Raw genomic sequence first — 21,172 nt, forward strand, 5'->3', positions numbered from 1 at the left:
TCTTTTCCCTCAACATGGAAATATGTCTTCATTTCCCCCATTTAAATAAACAAAAACCCTCTCTTGACGCCCTCTGCCCCCAACTAGCATCCCACATTTTTTTCTCTGTGTACAATGGAACTTCTCGAAATCACTGTCCCTACTCATCCATCATCAGTTTCTCCCTTGTTTTCCTGACCAACTCCAGAGTTTTGTGCCCATCTCTCCAAGGAGTCTCCAGGCTGCCAAATCCCCTCACCCATTCTTCCTCCCATCTCACTTTCTCCCCCTGCCCCTACCCTCCAGCCTGACAGCAGGTGATGGGCCTGAGCTCTGGTGTCCCTCCTGCCTCCCTACTGGCTCCTCTCCCCAACCTCTTTGACCTCCCAGTATCCAGGACTCAGTCCTGAGACCCCAAATCGTATTCCCTCCCTTGGGGTTCCCAACCAGCCCCACCCATATGCTGGCAACTCCCCAAATACCAAAGCCAGCCAGGCCTCCCAGCTAACACCAGCTCCCCCTCCCATACCAGAAAGACATCTCATGCCTGAACCGAGCTCCTGACTCTCCTTCCCGGCCCAGACGTCTTCCACATGTCTCATGCATAGTCAAGAACCATGCGGCCATCCCTGACTTATCGTCCATCCCCTTTCTCTCAACTCAGATCCTTCGGCCAACTCCATGGCCACTTGGCAAAACTAGCTAAGAACCTGACCAGTTCCCACCTCCAAGGCCACCACCTGCTCCAGACCCCATCACCTCCCGCCGGGACCAGAGCACCGGCCTCTGAACCCGGTCTCCCATTCTGCCCTCAACCCTACCTCCTCACCAGGCAGCGGACAGCGTGAACCTCTTAGAACATAAATCGGATCACATCAATCCTCTTTCAAACCCTGCAATGGCTCTGTCTCATTTGTCCAAAAAAGACTAAATCCCTACGAATTGCCTACAAGGCCCCCCCAGCATTGGCTGGCCTGCCCTGCCTCTCTGACCTCATCTCCTTCCTGTTACCCACTCTGCTTCAACCACACGGGCCTCCTCACTGCTCTCCCGACCTGCCAGGTATGAGCCTGCCTCCAGACCTTTGCATAGGCCGAGCCCTCTGCCTGGCATGCTCGTCCCCAGGCCTCCACATGCCTGGCTGTCTTACTAGCTTCGGGTCTTTGCTCCAGCATCATCTTCTCGGTGAGAACTTCTGACCTCCCGATTCAAAAGTGCAACTTCCCTAGTCTCCCAGAACTCTCCATTTCCTTCCAAGGGGCTCCTACTCTCTCTCTGGTTTCATGGTTGGGCCCTCCCTGGAGACCCGAGGCACTGACCATCAGAGCTAGCCCACCACTCACCTCCTTGTCTAGAGAGATGAACTGTCTCCCAGCGGCAGCAGGAGCTGCCTGGGGAGGTCGGTTGCCCTCACAGAGAGCAGTACAGAGCTGGGCACATAATCAGCCTCTTAGTGAAAGCTTCTAGAACAAAGGAGAAGCAGCACAGAGATGGCGGACCTGGGATCCCTCCAGCCACCCTGTGGCTCATGGTTTGAATAAAGGTGAGTTCCTCTAATGGGTGGCACCCACCGGAGATAACAGGCAGTTCCAAATGTTGGTCCCCCTGGCTTTCCCTGGGGAAGGACGCTTTCTCGGGTCCCTTTGGGAATGTGTAGATCAGCAGAACCTTCGAAGTCAGGTTGGAATAGCCAGGAGGGCCCCAGGGCTAAGACATCAGCTGCTCTGAGGCAGGACATTTCTGGAGCTAGATGGCCCAGTTTCAAATCCCAGCTCTGTTACTTATGATCTTGTGACCTTGGGCAAGCCTTTAGCCCCTCTGGACCTCAATTTCCCCATCTGCGAAATAGGTTGCTGTGAAGGTTAAATGCCAAGCACTAGAACAGGGCTTGACAAGTGACAAATTCTGTATAACTATTAGCTGTGATTATTTCTGGTGGTGGTGTTGTGGCTGCTGGAGCAGACCGGGAGACAGGAGTCTCACAGGTCCCCAGCTGCCATGCAGCCACCCTCCCTGCCAGAGCTCCCAGCCCCTGGGAACAGCAGGCAGTAAATTTCTCCTGTTTCCTCATAAACCGGGCCTTCCTCCACTCAGCCATCACCTGGCTGGCAGTGTTGTCAAAAAGATGGATGCCGTATCTGCCTTGTTTATGGCTTTCATTCGCAAATCCTCTCCGCGTGTTCCTAGGGGGGGACCCGGGGGACTGAGAGGAAGGCAGGTGCAGCCCTCCCCTGGGCTTGACGGCTGCAAAGACCCACCCAACTCGGTGGACCCTCCCTGGCTCAGGTGTGGGGCAGTCCCAGGGCAATCTGCAGATGTTTCCTGCAGATCATGTCCGATTCCTTCTTTGGGAAAAGGTGAGCATGGCAGCTCTGCTGGGGATGGGGCTCTGGGAGGATGGGCATGGGTAACAGGACTCCCATTTCACAGATGAGAAAACTGAGGCCTAGAGAGGTAACATGCTGAGGTCACACAGGTCTGCAGGACCCTCCTAGCTGTACGTTCAAGGAAGAACGTGTAACACCCTCTCTCTCTTACCACTTTGGGACACACCAGCCCCATCTCCAACTGCCAGCCTCTGCCGCTCTTCTGAGACTCTCTGCAGTCACGGCAGCTCTCTGCCCAGCCAAGAGCCCTCCAGGAGCAACCTGAGGGATGGAAACAGGCAGAGGCCAACCACGGCATCCACTGGCATCAAGGGCACCACAGAGGGCCAAGGTAAGGCCACCAGGGTCAACAGGCAGGCATCCGGGAAGAAGTGAATGGGAAGGCAGCCTCTGGAGACAGAGTAGGAATAGGAGGAGACACAGAGCATGCCTGGGCTGGCTGTGGGCAAGAGCGAGGGGGTCTGGAGGAGACAGAGGGCAGGAAACAGGGGAGACTGGGCAAGGTACTGGCGCTAGGGCAAGGCTGCCTGGGTATAAAGCCAGTTCTGCCTATTCTTTAGGGCTGTTATGTTCTCGAACGGCCTCAGGAGCCTCTTCCGTAGACTGGGTGCTGTCCCTGTGACAAGCTATACGAGCAGTCCTCTCTCACTGGGGATCCTACAGCTGACAGAGGGCCCTGGTACCAACAGACCTGGGAATGCCATTGCTCCCACTCCCTCTCTGTATCAACCACAGTTTTACCAGCACCCATTGTGCATGTGGTCTTTTAGCCAGCCTCCTCATGCCCTTGCTTCATCTCTAACCCTCGAGGTAACTCACTGAGATGGACAGCGACCTCCCTGTCTTCTCGGAGACTCACAGAGAGGTTAAATGACTCAGCCAAGGTCACACAGCAGGGAGGATGGAGTTGGATCCAGATCCGGGGGTAAGTCCTTTCTCTGCCACCCACCAGGCACCCAGTGCAGAGCCAGCCCTCCACGGGGGTCACCCCAGCCCTCCCGGCCTAAGACATTCTCCCAAGGGAGCAGCTAGGCTCAAACCCAGGCAGGGCCATGGGAAGTCAGAGCTGCCTCGCTCTCACCTAGAGTGGTTCTCAGGTCCCAGGTTCCAGTTACCCTGAGACGGACGGGCTCGCCGCTCCTGACTTGGGGGCCACTCCAGGATGCTAACCAGCCTTGGCTGGGGCTTCAGATGCACGAAGAAGGATCAAGGTCAGCTATAAGGCGCTGTCCTTCCACCCCTCCATGTGATGCATACCCCCTCCTCATTCCAGTTTCTGCTGCTTTGTTCACGCCTTCCCCCTGCCTGGGGTGCATGCCATCTTCCCTCCCATCACTGTCTCTCCCTTCGACCCAGGGACTCCCACACTTTGTTGCACAGGAGAATGGCCTGGGGCACTTCAGAAAAAATCCCGATGCCCAGTTTGCACCCAGGACCCACTCACTGAGAACGTCTGGGGTCAGGCATCAGTAGCTCTAAAAAAACTCCCTGGGAGATTCACTGCAAACCAGGCTTGGGGACTTCCCAGCCCTAAATCACCTAGGGAGCTTTCACGAAACCCACAGCCCAGACCCCGCTCCTGAGGTTCTGACTGAATGGATCTGGAGGTAGAGGGCTGCTATATTTTCAAAGATTCCAGATGATTCTAATGCATGGCCAGGCCTGAGAGCCACCATTTTCCAGTTTACAAAGTGCCTCCATACCTTCTCATTTCCAACCCAAGACACCTCTGGGTTGGCTCACCCAATCCCCTTTCTCAGATAAGAACACAGGGGCCAGAAAGGGCACAGAGCTGGCCATAGACTCCCAGTGAAGCTCTACACTCTTCTGAATTGTGTTCTCATCCTCCTTCCTCCGCGGGCTTGGACAGCCCAAATGTCCTCCCTTAGGGCTACAGACAGGCGCCCCTCTCCCCGCCTCACCAACCAGGTGGGAGATATTTGCCGATCTTGACCCGTGGACTAGGAGTCTGGGTAGAGCCTACAGGGGCTGACTCCCCACTCCTCCCCCTCCCAGGCCAAGAGGTCACTCCAGAAATCCCCTCGCCCTTGGCAGGCTAGACACAGGAGGCCCCGACTACACATCCTGACCCCAGTTCCAGGCTCCCCTATCCCCATCTTTAAGTCAGGTCTCGTGACCTATAATCAGGGTGAACATACAATTTTCCACCCCACCTAAGTGGGATCCTTTTAAGAATAAAAGGGATGTTTTTAGGGACACCTGGGTGGCGCATTTGGTTAAGGGTCCAATTCTTTGTTTTGGCATAGGTCATGATCTCAGGATTGTGAGACTGAATCTCGCATCAGGCTCCATGCTCAATGCGGAATCCACTTGAGACCTCTCTCCCTCTCCCTCTGTCCCTCCCACTCATGCTCTTTCTCTCTAAAATAAATAAATCTGAATAAAATAAAATAAAATAAAATAAATAAATCTGGGGCGTTGGGTGGTTCAGTCGTTAAGCATCCACCTTGGGCGCAAGTCATGATCCTGGGGTCCTGGGATTGAGCCCCACACTGGGCTCCTTGCTCAGCAGGGAGCCTGCTTCTCCCTTTCCCACTTGCCCTGTTTGTGTTCCCTCTCTCAGTGTCAAATAAAGAAATAAAATCTTAATCAATTAATTAAAATAAATACACCTTAAAAAGTAATAATAAAAGAGATAGTTTCTAAAATTATTCCAGGAGAAAAGGAGTCACCAAGACACATGGTCACCCTACCCACAAAGGCTGTCATGTCTGCACTTCTTAAAACCCTGCTGTGATCACTGCCTGATGAAGGCATTTGCTGTGCAGCCTTTGGCAAGTAGCTTGGTCTCTCTGACTCTCCATATCCTGCTCTAAAACATGGGGATCACAAAAACCCCTACAGCTTTTGTAAGAGGGAAATGAGATAATGTCTTTAAAGTGTCTGGATCACAGCAGATGTACAAAAAATAGTGGTATTTATGGTTATTATCTTGCCCAGAAACATAAGCCCCCACATCAGACAAACACACACATACCCCTTCTCCCTTAGACGTATTGACTCATGTACACACAGTCACATACACCCATGTGTGCACACATACACTACCACGTACAGTACAACCACACATGAGCATGCCTGCTGGGCCCTGGGGAAGGGTGGAGGGATACACAAGGTACTAAATGGCCAATATTCCTGAGTCCCAAAGGGCCCTGGCCACCAGAGGGCAGCATCCTCCCCACCCGCCCAGCAACGTCATCCACCTTCCTCCTCCCTTGGCCCTGGGGATCTCCCTGCCCCCTAAGATTCCATGCAGCGCGTCCCTGCACCCTTGCAGTGGGCCCTTGCTCATCTGGCCCTCCACCCAAGCTACACCGATCAGTCCAGGAGGATACAGGAGGGAGTTCACCAGGTACCACTCATGTTGAAAGTACCCAGAGCTCCCTCAAAGTCAGAGGCAAGTCCTGTGGCAGAGCTGCTCAGACTAAGAGTACAGAGGGACCCACATCTGAATGTGTCTAAATGTGGACACACCCTGATGGCTGCCCCAGGAGACTAAGGGCCTGGAGCTCAGACCTAGGTTCAAATCAGGCTCTAGCACCTTTCCTCTACGGGAACCCAGGTCCCTTTACCTACCTGAGCCTCTGTTTTCCAATCTGTAGAATGGACCCATTGTCCCATCCTCCTGTAACCCATTCCCTATCCTTTTAAGGACTTGGCTCAAATGTTACCTTTACGCGAAAGCCATCTGTTTGTTTTAGTTGTTTCTACCGCACATTTGCTTTCTGACATACTCTATAGCTTACTTATCTTGTTTAAACATTTTCCTATTAGGATGAAAATTCCAAGAGATTTTTGACTCTCTCATTCAGTGCCATATCCACAGTGCTTAGTACAGGGCAGGGCACACCCTGGGAGTCAGACTGGTGTTTGCTGAATGACTGAGAAAACCGGGAAGGGTTAGAGATGATTTCTCCAAAATGCTCAGACCAGCGAGCATCGGGGCTCCCCCACGGGGTCACTTCTGTGGACTCATCCTAGGGACATTTCAGATGAACCCCAAGGTGACCACAGGCCGGACAGAACCCCTTTCCCCCAGCAGCATCACGGACTGCTGAGAGCGCCGCGGTTTCTAAGATCCTAAGCCCTCCCCCCCCCCCCCCTGCGGCCCGAAAGGCCCCGCCCCCCCCCCCTCAGACTCCACCCCGTCGGCCCCCAGCACGGCGCCCAGGCGCCAGCCCACCTCCCCGCCCCGCTCAGGCGGTAGGCCCACGCCCCTCGCCCAGGGCCCATCCTGGCCCCGCCCCGCGCGTGCTCACTGGTGCACTTCTTGACGTGACTGCCCTTCTTGAGCGCGTGGCGGCTCAGCTTGCAATGGAAGTTGTCCTCCCAGAACTCAGCAAACCAGATGTTGCGCCGGTTGTTGTCCAGCGTGCGGCTGGAGAAGTAGCGGTCGAAGCCTGGCAGGGAACCAGGATGTCAGTCAGGGCCTTGTGCACCCATTCCCCTCCTGTCCCCAGCCCTTCCCGCTTCCACCCCCCCCCACTCCGCCCCAGCTTTAGAGATGGCCCAGGCAGAGGGAGGGAGGAATGGAAGAGCAGAGCCTCTGATCCAAGGCCCAGCCGGAAAAAAACAAAACGTGGAGCATTTCATTTCATTCAAAATGAAAAGAGCTGTACTAAGTCCCAGGGGGAGCATGTGTAATCTTACAACCGCTGTCTATGGAAGAGAAGAGTGTGGTTGAGGGTGCTTCTCGCTTCACCTTCTAACCACCCAAATGCTAACAGGGGAACTTTTTGAGAAGCAACCACCTGGGGGTCCTGAGATTAGAACAGAGAGGCAGGTGGGAGGGCTGACCAAAGTTGGGAGCACCCGAGATCTCTGGTTCGAAAGAGGAGACGGGACAAGAGAGGGCAGGGGATGACCCAAGTCATACAGCAAGACCAGGGCCTGGATCTTCTGTCTTCGAGTCCAGAACTCCCCCATCACTGGCAGACACGACTTCCTCCTCCAGATGTTCCAAAGGGAACTCACTGCCTCTGCTCTAAGCCCGGGAAAAACCCCACCCCACGGCAGGTGGGCTGGCGAGTGAAGAGCGCCTGCTCTCTCTCCTCAGTGCCCCTCCTGCATGGATGATGTCCCCAGTACGGTTGCATCATTGACCGATCTGCCAGGCATGGGCCAGGAGGCCTGAAAGTTCAGTAGGGTCCACACTAGGGCAGGGTTCAAGTCAAGCGACTGTCGGAGCTGTAGGAGAATGCTGACATTGGTGAGGGACTGGGCAAGGGTGGGCTTTGCCAGCCTTGGCACTACTGACACTTAGGGCCAGATCATTACGAATTGTAGGGAGCAGGACGTAGAATAGCTTCACTCCCTAGGTGGGACAACCAAAAATGTCTCCAGACTTTGCCAGATGTCCTTTGAGAGTCACATCGCCCCCTGGATGAGAACCATGGTTCAAAGTCTACTCTAATATCTCAGAGAGAAAAGGGACTTGTCAGACAGGTTCTGGGTTTCAATCCCAGCTCTGCCGCTTAATAGCCACTATATGTCGCTTTGATTCTCTGAGCCTTAATGCATTCATTTACTAAATGTGGAAAAAAGTGTCTTGTGGGGGCGCGGGAAAGACTAAATGAGATGTCTCCCAGTAGCCACAATCGCTACGGTTTTGTGCCTACTGTGGCTGGAGGCTGAGAAGGGTAATGTGGGAACTTCAGCGCCCTCTGCCTCAGGGTAGAGAGAATACCTTGTGCCTTGTGACCTTCAGCGGGTGCCCCCCATGCTAAGGCCTTGGTCTTTTGGAAAGTTCTATAGCGACAGATGTCTGCAGGCCTTCCCAGCAATATCCATGCTGGCTTCTATTTAACGAGCAGGAGCAGGGGAGAAGGCCCTGGGAGCCTGCCTCCCCCGTGGTGAGGACAGTGAGGTCCCTGCCAAACTGGGCCACTAATGGGAACTTCATGCCTCACTCACAGTGAGGTTCCAGCCAGAGCAGACCATTCCTGTCCTGGGTGACTGTGGGTTCTGTCCCAAGAGGAAGGGATGCTGGACAAGATAGACCCAACACTGACACCACCACCACCGAGGGCCGGCCAGACCCGGGCAGGGCCTGCAGGGAGAACGTGTCCCCTCCAGCACAGCACCTTCTTTTCTCCAGCTGGTGGCTCCCAGGAACTTCTGACAGAGGACATGCCCCAGGCAGAGTGAAGGCCTTGGCTCTCTGTTGCAGATGGGAGAAGGGATGGTGGGGTGTGGGGATGAAGGAAAGACCTTGATAAAGAAGCTTCCTGTATGGACCACCCATCTCCCGCACCCAAAAATATCCGAGAAGGGAGAAGAAAGCTCCTGAATCTGGATTTGAATCCTGCTGGATCAAATGCAGCTAGAAAGTCCATCCAGCCTCGAGCATGAGCACAAAGAGGGTGTGGGCCAAGGAAGAGGAAAGACAGAATGTGGGAAGATGAGGAGTGGGTAAGGAATGGAGTGGGGGGACAATAATAAGGAACAGCTGGGGAGCACACCAACAGTGGGGGCAGGTGAGAGTGAGGTGGGGGCGCAGTCGGGGGCTGCGGGGCCTACCTCGCACTGACATCCTCTTGGGGAGGATAGTGACAGCGCCCTCGGCCACCTCCTCCAGGTGCAGCACGGGGGCGCTCTTGGAGCCCCAGCTGTCGGAGCCCATCCAGAAGAAGTGGCCTGTCTGGTTGGCCTTCCGCGCGGCCTCCAGCACACGCCTGTGGGAACACACACCAGCCCAGCCCAGCCGTGTCTGCCCCTGCAACTGACCCCCCAGGCACCCCTGCTCACAGGGGCCCTTGGCTGACCACCCCCCCGGCACACACATGTCCCCCGAATAGCCCATGGTCCCCCTGCCCCTGGCCCATGCTTGCCTCGAGGTCCAAGGTGTTCCACCCCCAATCGATCCTACACCCAGGGCCACAGCTGTCCTCGCAAAGACCATCCCTGTTTCCCTAGGTGCATGCACACCCCCGAGCTGACTCAGGCCCCGGGACTATACCTGCCCTGTCTGTATCCTCAGGTTCATGTCCCTGGTCCTGATTCCATCTCATCTCCAGCCACATCTCATCTCCTTCTCACATTTATATGTGTGCACGAGCACACACACCTACCCACATGGTTACCCCTCTGCACTCACCACTCCCTGCCAGCAGAGCCCTCTCTGCCCCACCTCTTTCTGTGCCAAAAGCATAGGGCCTCTGAAGAACTGCTTCTCACACCCTCCTGGATGGATGAAAGGGCGCAAGGCAGGTGCTCACCCCCTCCACTGTCCTACTGTGACAGCGGCTGTCATCAGGTCGGGGACCCTAGAGCCCAGCACAGGGCAGTGGCCAAAGGAGACACTCAGGGAGAAGAAAACCAGGACTGTGCAAAATTCCCCCAACCCAGCCTCTCCCACTCTCCCATGGGGTGGGGAGAGTGGAACACAGAGGAGGCGAGCACCTTGCTCAGGATCACACAGCAAGCAAGAGGCTGTGATACTAGAAACTGGGACACGGCCACCAGAGCTTAGGAGTGGCTGCTGAGCCCGGGACAGCTTGGGGATGCCAGGGAGAAATAGGTTTCCAGGCCCCAGAGCCCACGCCTTCCCTCCTCCAACAGCTTCTGACTCTCCACGGTCCTAGACCCCCAAACCTATTGCAGCTGCCCCTCACCCACCAGAATCTGGGGTGGGGCTGTTCCCAGAAGCCACGCCCACAGCCCTATCAGTACCCACTTGCATCTGGCCAGCCAGACATGACCAGAGCTCCCAGGCCTCCCTCTCTGCAAAGTCACCTGGGTTTATTTTTACTTCTGTTTGCTTCTGAAAATGCATGTGGATTTCCAGAAATGCCTCTGCTCCCCCCTCAACTTCCTGCTGCCAGTTCCCTCCGGAGTCAGTCCCTTCCTTAGTTGCCTCTTGTCTAGGACACAGGGCCCAGTGCCTTCATCCTCCCCTCCCAGCATATGGGTCCATCTGAGCTAAGCAGGAGCCTGGAGCAGGGTGCACCTCTGGGCGGGGGGTGGGATTTGAGTGCTGGGCTTTGGAGTGGTGGTGGGGATAGCTGTGCAGGGACCAGTGATTTAAGTGAGGGAAAGGACTTCTTAAGGGACCCTCCTGCTCCAGGAGATGGCAGACCTGCAGGCAACAGGAATGTCCCGAGGGAGAACTTAGGGGGACTATAAGGCTTGAGGGGATCAGGAGCAGACCCTGGGCTCAGCAGCCTCTGACTTCCCCTTCCTAGCCTTTCGCTGCCTGAGACACCATCCTTAGAGCTGGCTTTCCGGGCCTTAATGATCTTCCAGAACTTCCCTCTCCATCCCTGCAGGGACCTGGCAATGTCTCCCAGGGGAAATCTGTTTTGCTGCAGCTCGGGTCCAGGATGGGGTCTTTACCAAGTGGGGAAAGTGCTGGAAAGATTGGGACCCGGATGGACACTGGTTAGCGACAGGGAGGGAGGCACATGGGGGCAGGGGCAGACAGGCCGCTTTGGCTGGGCTGGAGGGCAGGGAAGGCCTGTGGGCACAGCAGGCTAGGACACCTCAGGCCAGCTAACTGAGGGAGGAGGTATGGGGAGGACGTCTACTGTCTTACTCTGCAAGTGTAGGGGCTGTGTCTCCTCTGCTCAGACTGGAGCTCCCTGAGGGCAGGGCTGTGTCTCCTGTCTCCTCCCTCAGACTGGGGTTCCCTGAGGGCAGGGCTGTGTCTCCCTCCAGACTGAGACTCCCCGAGCTCAGAGCTGGTGTTTCTCTCCCCCTCGAACAGGGCAATCACAGAGGCCTGCCCCATCTTGGCCCTGACATCAGCCTGAGAGGCAGCAGCAGGGGAAAAGGAGGAGGAAGGGAAGTGGGTTAAGATGGGGCTTTTCAGTGCACCCGAACTTCTGCCTGGGGGACAGAAGCAGACGTGCGGAGAGGGCAGGATTGGCCCTGCACGGTCCTGGCACCCAGAAGTCCATCCATTTCCTGTGCAGAGGCAGAGACTGAAGCCCAGGGAGGGGACGATACCGCCCACCGTGAGCGTGTACCCAGGCCAGGACTAGACCCACAGCCCAGGCGTCTTCCCACCACTCCAAGCTTTGCCAAAGACAGGAAGCAGGGGCTGACAGGAGCTCCGCAGGCCCTGGGCCCCTGTTGTGTGCCAGACTCTGCTTTCTGTGTTCAGGTCTCAAATAACATTATCAGGCCGGCATCTCTAGCTCCCCCAGCCTTTTTTTTTTTTAAAGCAGAAAAGAAGCACAGAGAGGTTGAGACACTTGCCTCAGGTCACACAGCTAGGAGGAAGGAGAGCAGGATTAGAACCGAGGTGCTTTGGCTAAAAACCCAGGGCCTTAGCAGTTGGCAGAATGGATGCAGGGATCAGGGAGGCAGGAGAAGGGGGGCCCATCAGCAGCTGCCTGTGTCCCAGCCTGAGGAATGCTGCACCCCACCTCTCTGGAGCTTGCGGTGCGGTCAGGCTCGCTAGGAAGGTCTCCAGCAGGACCGCTGACTCTCCCCATGACCGGCTCCCAACCCCCACCCGGCTGCAATCCACTCTCACCTGATGTCATCCTCATTGGCAAAGATGATGACCGCCCTGGCATTTGAGGTCTCCAGGAGGCGCCGGACGATCTTATCGAACTCCCCAGGCTTGGGCTCCCGGGGTATCTTCACTGACTGCGCGATGCACACGCCCCCTGTGGGAAGGGTGTCACTCAGCCCCAGAGTGGCCTTAGTCTCTCCCCACTTCACTCCACGCCCTCCCACATGCGCTCCCCTCCAGGAGACGGAAGCCAAGGGCTGTCCACAGCCTTGCAGCCGGACTCCTAGATCCCAGGTCCAGATCTCCAGGCACAGGCTATGCGGTCAGACAACTTTGGATTCCACCTCTCACCAGCTGGATGACCCTGGGCATGTCACTTCAGTTCTCTGTGCCTCAGTCCCCCCATATATAAAACAGAGGCTCTAACAAGAGGCGATACGGCATCGTGTTTAGGAGCTAGATAGCCTGGGTTTGAATCTCAGCTCTGCTACTTACTGCTGTGTGACCTCAAGGCAGTTACTGAACCTCTCTGTGCCTCATGTACATCATCTATAAAGTGAAGATAATCCTACTTACTTCACAGGATCGTTACAAAGCTAAGTGAGTTACTGCTTACAAACACAAGAATATCAAACACACAGGGAGTACTTAGTAAATGATGGTTATTTTCACTGAAACTAAGGGTTTTTTCGAAGAGTAAATCTGAGAAGAGAGCAAGTTGCCCACCCTGGCTATCAGTACGCCATGCACCCACAACCACACGTACCTCCCAGGGCTCTTGTCCTCAGGTCATGTGCTCATCAACAGACCCCTGGACAAGAGCTCTGTGCACTGCCACTGACTCACACCCGTCCATCTCAGGCCCATCCCTCCAGAGCGTCCTAGGCTCTCCTTTCCCAGCTCTTCAGTTTGTAGGCTCCCCAGCTCCCACAGGATGCCCTGACGCCTCTCCCCCCAGTCCCAGTTCAAGAGCTCCCAGGAAAGCCATTCTAACGAGGTGCTTCAAGAGGAGTGACCTGAGGAGCTCTGAAGGGGTCAGGGGGTCCTGGAGAACCTTCCTGTCTCTCCTCCTCTGGCCCACTGCCACCTGGCTGGCTCCTGGAGGAGGGGCCAGGGGCCTATCTCTTGAGCTCATTCCGCTACGAGAAGCCCAGCCCCCATGCCTGCGGAAGCATCCAGAACACAGAGTCAATACCTTGAGGGCCAGATTCACACCCGGACTGTGTGGCTCACAGAAACCCTGGGAGCACCTCAGACTTCACCCAGCCAGTTCCCGGCTTTAGGCATGTGTCCACTGCTGGCAGGAGACAGGTGTCATCTGTGCACTGAAATGCCACCTGACTTCCTGGTACGAAAGCACTTGGGGACCACTGTTGCTGTTATCAACAGCCTTGGATAGACGAGGACACTAGAGAGAAGGAGCTTGCCCAAAACCACACAGTCCCCTGCCCCTACTGTGACACAGAGCAGGGAGCCTCCCAGGATTAAGAACCCCAACGCCCCAGGTGGCAGAGTCAGGACTCAGCTGATAGAAAAGCAGGGGGGATTACTCTTAATGAAGCCGATCCTTTATCTAAGACTGTCCATCTCCTCTGGGCCTTCACAAGGGTCTCCGCCCAGCTCCACCCCAAATAGGAACCAAGCAATGCCTCAAACCATATACCTCGGTTGGGTACCTGGGTCCTGCCCCTGGGCCTCCGAATGGCCTCCGCCCATGCTGGGGTCACCTGATGCCCCTATACAGACTCCATGTGTGTCAGTGGGGGGTCCACACCTTCCCCCAGCCCCACCAGGAGAAATGCAACACCCAGCCTCACTCAAGAAGGAGCCTCTACCCTTGGGCGGGGAGGTGGCAACCAGGGAAGGCTGCCCAACGGCAGTGACCCTGAGCTGAGTCTGAGGGCAGAGGCATATGCAGCCAGATGGAGGTCATTCTGGGGAGAAGCAAGATAAACCCCCTAGAAGGGAGGTTGTTCTGTGCCAGGACCTGCGAGGCCTAGGGTGACACGACACACACACACTCACAGCCCTGTCCCCAGGAAGCAGACCCCTTGGTTCTCCATAGCTGGCTAAGCAGCCGTGGCCCCCTGGCCCAGCCCCTGACCAGAACCCACCTCCCTTACTTTCTGCCTTTTGCAGGTTGACCAAGTTCCTTGGCTCTCTCCTAAGGCACCAAAGAAGTCCCAAGCCCTAGAGAAGACCAAGGGAAGGGAGAGAAGGAGGGAGGATCCTTCACAGGACTAGCATCTCCAGACTGGGGTCCCACAGAGAGAGCCAAGGGGAGACAGTCCGCTTCCCACAGCGCTGGCCTTGCTCTAATGGTGGCTGGGCAGACATTCAGCTCCTGGCTAAACCCTCCATATGGTTCCTTTCCAGTTAGAAAGTGGGCCAATTGTGACATTTCCCCCCATCTGGAGAGACAGATGGACAAGGGGAGGCGGCTGGACAGGAGGTGAGGGCAAGCCATCTGGCTCCAGGACAGGAGGGAAGCAGGGGTAGAAAGGAGGGAAGCAGGGAATGGGAGTCAAGTGTCCTCAAAAGGGCAGAAACTTGCAGATTAAGTGTTCTTTCTGGGCCATGCCCCCCCAGGAGGATCTGCGGGATGGTCCCACCTGACAGCCCAGGGCAGATCTTTTTTTTTTTTTTTTTTTTAAGATTTTAATTATTTATTTGACAGAGAGAGAGAAAGACACACCGAGAGACGGAACACAAGCAGGGGGAGTGGGAGAGGGAGAAACAGGCTTCCCGCTGAGTAGGGAGCCCGACGCAGGGCTTGATCCCAGGACCCTGGGATCATGACCCGAGCCAAAGGCAGATGCTTAATGACTAAGCCACCCCAGCGCCCCCAGCCTAGGGCAGGTCTTGCACGCTTCGTTTCTCTGGGGGAAGAAGAACTAAATGACCACAGCACCATCATCTAGAATGTGAGTGAGCCTCAAGGTACTTCAGACAGGAGTATGGTCTGAGCAGGACACCCTTACAACCACAAGAGAGGGGGGCAACGGGAGAGGAGTTTGGGGATTTCTGCAGAGATCGAAAATACCAGCGAATATTCAGGAAGCGTCTAATGTGTGTTGAAGCTTATTCTGCAAATTTTACATGGCTTCTTTCTACTGGGGTGTCATCGGCACATCTCTAATTTCTAGATGAAGAAACTGAGGCACAGAGAGGTTAAAGGGCTTCCCAAGGTCACACAGACAGCCAGGGGTAGGGTGGGGGTTTAAACACAGGCCATCTGGCTCCCGCAACCACCCCCACAGCCAGTCCATTGTGTCACGTCTCAGGCCACATGGGGAAAGGGTTGGGGGCCAAGGTCAGAGGAACACCTGCAGCCCGTAGACAGGGACACGTCTGGGCCTGCTCTGGAGGAAGTGCCCACTGGTGTCACCACCCTGAGGTGAGAAACCAAGGTCCTATAGGGTCCTTGTGTGGCCCAGATGTCAGCCTGGCTGCTCCAGGGACCCCAGAACTGGGGATAAGCAGCTGGCCCACCAGGGGCTCTGCCAGCATGACACGAGCTCCCAGCCGTGAGTGGTACAACATCTCCTTCAGCTGCCCTCCTGGCCCCTCGCTGGAGCCAGAGAAGACCAGAAGAGCTCCAGAGGGACCCAGGGAGTCCTCACACCCCCTGAGGCAGCTGCTAATAGCCCCATCTTACAGACGAGCGCTGAGGCTCAGACGCGCTGGGTACCCTCACAGAAGTCACACAGCCTGTAAGTGGGACTGCAGTCTCTGTGTCCAGACCTTCTCTCAGGCAGAGAAAGAAAAGGCCTGGGTCACAGGGTCCCTGCAGACCCTGACTTCCTGCAGCCCTTCCCCACCAAAAGACCCCAAGCACACGCCAAGCCCCCAGCCATCTTGCCTGCCATCCCCCCAAATGCAGATCCCTGACCATCACCATGCCCCCTACCCCCGCTCCCGCTAACGCTCCCCTGGGATTCCTTCTTCAAATCTCTGTACCATGGCTAGCGCCCTTCTCCCCACCCCTACTCCTTCCGCCTGCCCCCGGCCTCTCTCTTTGGATAAAATATAAACCCATGAGTCCATACAGACAATAAACAGAATTAAATTAAACCCAAGCAACAAGAAACGAGCCCACTCCCTATCTCTGCTCAGAAGCTCGAACCTTCTACCTCTCCCAAACTCCAGGCACAGGATCTTAAGAAGGCAGGGGGCATGGAAGAGACTGGGGTTCCCCCAAATCCCCCCTTAGCAAGTCCCTCACTCCACACTCCAGCCTCCCAGCCCTCCCCGGTGAGCACCCAGCTGCCAGCTACGTACGACAGCTCTGCTGTCCACCAGTCACTGCGTCCACTCTCAGGGCCATGGGCAAGAAGCCACAAGCACTTGCCAAGCCCATCTGAGCACATGGAGGCATAGGGACCTCAGAGACTTCTGGGCCCAAGCTAGGCAGAGAGCGAAGAGAAGGAGGCCAGAGAGGAGCAGCACTCTGTCCAGGGGCGTGCGGCTGCTGGGGTGTGAGCCCACCTCCTGCTGAGGTTTCAAATCCTGCTGGGGTGCGAGCCCACCTCCTGCTGAGGTTTCAAATCCTGGCCAGCCCTCTGTGGTTCCCCGCCTGCTTTTGTCACTGCATCAGCAGAGTCAGCACGACTAAACCAGCATGGAATGCTGGGGCGGTCCTCTCACCTCCCTGGGCCCCACCTCCCTTCCCCCTCCCTCCCCCAGCCCTGCAGTGGGTGTCCAGGCCACCCCCAGAGGTGGAGACCCAGAGCCCCACCCTCTCTCCACACCTTCCCCTCCCATTGGTCAAAACAGACCCTCGGTCCCTCAAGGCCCTGCAACTGCTCCCAGAAAGCTGGACAAGTCAGGGGGGAGCAGCCACTGAACACTTTGGAGACCACATGGTAACATCTAACAAAGTGGGGTGTGCCAGCACATCCCGTTCAGCACTCCTCCCACAGGAACGCACACTGGGACCCAGGAGCCCCACGCAGACGGGCCCTGCAGCACTGTCTGAAACAGCAAACACGTGGAAAGGATCTAAATATTGTACAACAGAAGAACAGATAAACTGTGGTGTTTGTACAATGGAAAGAAAACAGCTCTCATGTATTGGCACAATAACATCCGGAGGATTGGAAGTTGATCGAAAAGGCAAATCGCCACGTGATCCGTCCCGTTTGTAAGGAAATCAAAGACCACATGTGATAAGACTCGGCATACACGAAGACACACATCTTTAGGAGCAAAAGCTATGCGAAAGCAGGACCTTCTGTCTGTCACACTCACTGCAACTTCCCCAGTGCCTAGAACAGTGCCTGGCATACAGTCGGTGCTCAATAAATGCGCACTGAATGACCAAGCAAGGCCAAGAAAGGAATCCTCTGAACCACCTTCAGTCATGGTTGCCTCAAGGGAAGGAAGCAAAAGAATCAGACCGAGAAGGGCTCCATGGAGGAGCTCCATGCCCTCCATGAAGGGCAGCGTGGAGGTTGGCTTCCAGACGATCCACATTATATTTCTTCAAACAATAATCAGAAGCAAATACAGCAAAATGTGATTGCTTAGTAAACATGGACCCCAGAACCCAAACCAGACAAAACTTTCAGCCAGAAGCAGCAGTGATGGTGTTCTAGTCTTCATGTGTGTTGCCTGATGGAGAACACACATGGACACACCCCAGTCTCCTTTTCCGTCTGTGAAATGGAGCCCTTCAGCTGCTCCCAGCCAAGTGGCCTCCACAGTGCGCTGGAGTGGAAGGGAGTGGGGTGCCCGCCATCCTTCTGGCTCCTGAAATCCTATCTTCCCCTCAGGCCCCTGCCTTGACTTGAATGTGACATATAGACTCCACTAGCAAAACTTGATCCTGGTTTCCTGTTGTATTTTGTGGTCTCTGAGCCCTTTCCATTTGCGGTCTGATGACCTTTCCCGGTGTTCTCCAGGTCTAGCCGGTGCTCCTGTGTCTGCCTCCAACTGCACTCCCCAAGGGCAAGGCCAGGTCTGTACATTTGCACATTCATTCACTCGGGCACGCGTTCATTTGAGACGTGCCCTGCTCAGTTCCTGGCACAATCAGATGCTGAGAAATGTTAACAAGGAAAATCCCTGCCTTGGAGCTCATGCGCTATTGGGAAAGGCAAGGCCAGAAAAGAGAGCAATCCGCCAGAGGAGGAAGGCAAGGGGGCAGCCTCCTAGATGGCAGGCGCATACAGTGGCAGGGGAGAGCCCCTCAGGTGCCGGGCCCACTGCCTGCTTCTCCGTGCTTCCCCACACACCCATCAACACACCCTGCCTACGTGCCACAACCGATTTCCCTTCATGGAGTCAACAGAGGTTTACTGAGCTCTTTATAGGTGCCTGGAAAGTTCCAGATGCTAAGATCAAACTGTGAGGAGGCCAGACCCCTACCCCCAGACAACCTACTAGAGGGAGGGCAGAGGAGGAAAGCAGCAGGGTGACGTGAGGGTGGGAGGAGGGGGCTGTAGCCTCTCGTTCCACCCCTTGTGTCCTAGAGTACATGCAGGCTCAGGTCAGGCCTGCAGCTTGAGAGGCAAAGGCAGCTTTGGACTCGGCTCTGACTTTTCCCCAGGAGCTGCCGCCTTGCCCGAGAGCCAGGAATTGAAAACACTTTGGACCTGTAAGTCCCACCCTCAAGTGCGCGCCCACTGCTGAAATGACCTCGTTTTTCTGTCCTCCGCTGGCTGGGAGGGTGTGTGCCTGGCTCCCTCCATGAGCCCGAATGATCGGAGGAGCCTGTCTGAGGATGGGGATGTGGAAACCGACAGGCGTGAAGGGACCCCCAGAGGGAGTCGGTCTGCCAACCCCCTCCCCTTGAAGGGTCTCCCTAAGCCCCTGGGGACTCGGGTTTGCACACATGCACCTGCACTCAGCCTCTTCCTCCTCCCCACACTTCCCTGTCCCCCACCAGATGGCTCTCCCCACTCCACCTGTCTAAATAAGCCTTCCCCACCATCCTGCCACCCCCCTCCAAGCAAGCCCCAGATCCCCGGCCTTCGCAGCACCTCCACTTATAGGCTGTGCCCACCCTGGCAGCCAGGACAGGCAGGGAGAGAAGGCCTCCCACCAGAGCAGCTGGCTTTCAGTCATGCCCCCTGTCACGTAGGGGACAGTCAAGGGACCTGGGCTCTCTGGCTCCTCCCCAGGGATCTCACCCTCCAGTCTTGGGCATCTGTCTCCCAGTCCTATCCTCATTCTCTCACGCACCAAGAATGTACCCTTGCCAGGCCCTGAGGAAGGAGCTAAGCAGTCAGCACACAGGCGGGGCGGGGTGGGGGGGCAGAGCGGCCAGGATAGGGCGCCGTGTCCGTGGCTCCCCAGGAGGTCCCTACATCCACCAGGTTTCTTTCCAGCACCCAGGGCCCCAGGATCGCACTCTGCAACCCGGGTGCTGGGCTCCAGACCAGGAAGGAGGAATTTCCCTGTGGCAGAAGTAAGCAGGTCGCTTGGGAAGGCCTGTCCCCATCACAGCGCAGGCCAGCAGCTGCGGGGCGCCAAGCACATACATATAGGCTCCTAGCACATACGGGCTCCTCTCCTCTTTCTTTTTCTCTTTGCCTTCCTTTTTTCTTTTCTTTTTTTTTTTTTTTTTGGTCCTTTTAAATTTAAAAAGGGGGGAAACAAAAGACAAATCCTGGGAAATCAAGTGGAAAAATCTACATTATGGCAAAATGTGAAGACAGCAAATTGCAACACGGAGAGAAAGGTGGGGAGAGTTAGATGAGCCAAGGGGGGCCCCCAGGCTCCCACAGGTTCCCAGCAGAGAGGGAGGTGAGGGGAAGGCTGGGAGTTCCCCTGGACCATATGGGACACACGCACGCGCGCACGCGTGCATGCAGCCCTGCCCTCCTTTCCTCCCTGCCTTCCCTCCTGATCCAAAAGCCAGGCCCTCTTCCCAAATCCGCTCTCAGGAAAGGGACTTACTCAGAGGGGCAGTGACTAACCCAATACCACTTTTGTTTTCAGGCAGCAGAGCTATAGCCGGAGGAGGTTTTGGGGTGGGGAGACGAGGCCAGGCTCTGAGAGAATGCCCCTGACCTGTGGCTTTTGTCGGGTAAGAAAGGCTGGGGGGAGACAGGGTGAGAGCGGGCCCAGACTCCAACCAGCTCTGGTTCCAGCTGGGTCTGGGGCTCCACAGGAAGCTCGAGGCCTGGGGAGAAGGGAGAGTGGGGGGAAGGCAGCAGCTCAGGCCTGGTTCACGGCCACTGTCCCTTTCTGCTCCTGCTCCCGGACCTACTCCCCACTATCCAGTCTCCACTCCAACCTCCATCTGACACACAACTCCCTGCCTGCAACCTTCCGTGGTTCAGTGTGTGTGTGTGAGAGAGAGAGAGAGAGAGGGACAGGGACAGGGACAGGGACAGGGACTCTTCCCACATCTGCAACATCCAGCCTTCCCCAGGTCCCTATGAGAATGGGCCATCTGACCACACCTGCCCCCTCCACGGGCCTTTGCAGAGGCTGCTCCCCCAGGCAGAAGGGACCCGCCTGATGCTGCCTTCCTTCCCTGGGCCTTGGTTATCTCCTTAGTGTCTGCATCTCTGCCCAGACCCTCAGGGGGCCCAGCTCTCATGCCGCACCTGCTTGAGACACGGGCCCTGATTCATCCTTGCTGCATGAACGAGCCACTGAGTACCCACCTGGTGGGGATGGAAGAGGTTGGAGCTGCTAGCTCGGGGCTAGAGACAAAGACTCAGTGGGAGTCCAAGAGGGGTACCTGCAAAGGCTCAAACCCTTCTACCTCCTCCAGGAACTCCCTGAGCCCTGCAACCCTCTGTGACCTCCCCTCAGAGCCATCCCCTGGTCATGCTGAGGGCTCAGACCTCTGTACACACAGGCACTGGGCACCCACTTTGCACCTGGCACCAACTTCATGCCAGGCTCTGGGCTACAGAGCTAATCCACTCACCACACCTGCCCTTACAGGACACACTCGTGAGCTCTGCACACGCGTGGGGTGGACATCATACACATCCGGACATCTCTCGGTCCCACTCTGCCTTGAGATTCTACTTCTCCACCTAGATGCAAATTCCTTGCTCTGAGCGCTTTGGAAATACATGTGCAAAAGAAAAAGGGAAGGGGCGCCCGGTGCAGACTTAGTCGGTAAAGCACACGACTCTTGATCTTGGGGTCGTGAGTTCAAGTCCCACGTTGGGGGCAGAGTTTATTTTTAGAAAAACCAAGAAGAAGAAGAAGTGAAGACAAGTATAAAACAGCCATGCAGGGGTGCCTGGGTGGCTCAGAGGGTTGAGCCTCTGCCTTCAGCTCCGTTCATGATCTCAGGGTCCTGGGATCGAGCCCTGCATGGGGGTCTCTGCTCAGACGAGAGCCTGCTTCCCCCTCT

General features: G+C 56.1%; 1 protein-coding gene across 2 annotated transcripts in view; it reads right to left on the bottom strand.

The window, feature by feature from the left end:
• Positions 1 to 21,172, bottom strand: part of LOC111152320 (glutamate metabotropic receptor 4) — a 105,588-nt gene that overhangs the window by 24,350 nt on the left and 60,066 nt on the right. The window contains exons 3-5 of one of the 2 annotated variants that reach the window (XM_022510812.1): positions 11,866 to 12,001; positions 8,907 to 9,061; positions 6,647 to 6,787 (exon numbers count right to left, since the gene is read on the bottom strand). In XM_022510812.1, coding sequence (XP_022366520.1) covers positions 6,647 to 6,787; positions 8,907 to 9,061; positions 11,866 to 12,001 — 432 coding nt within the window. The remainder of the gene's footprint in view (positions 1 to 6,646; positions 6,788 to 8,906; positions 9,062 to 11,865; positions 12,002 to 21,172) is intronic. The other variant, XM_022510813.1, reaches the window with a different exon arrangement.

The sequence above is a fragment of the Enhydra lutris genome, unplaced genomic scaffold (assembly GCF_002288905.1).
Source record: "Enhydra lutris kenyoni isolate GAN:26980312 unplaced genomic scaffold, ASM228890v2 scaffoldscaffold28, whole genome shotgun sequence".
In the NCBI taxonomy this organism is placed as follows: Eukaryota; Metazoa; Chordata; class Mammalia; order Carnivora; family Mustelidae; genus Enhydra; species Enhydra lutris.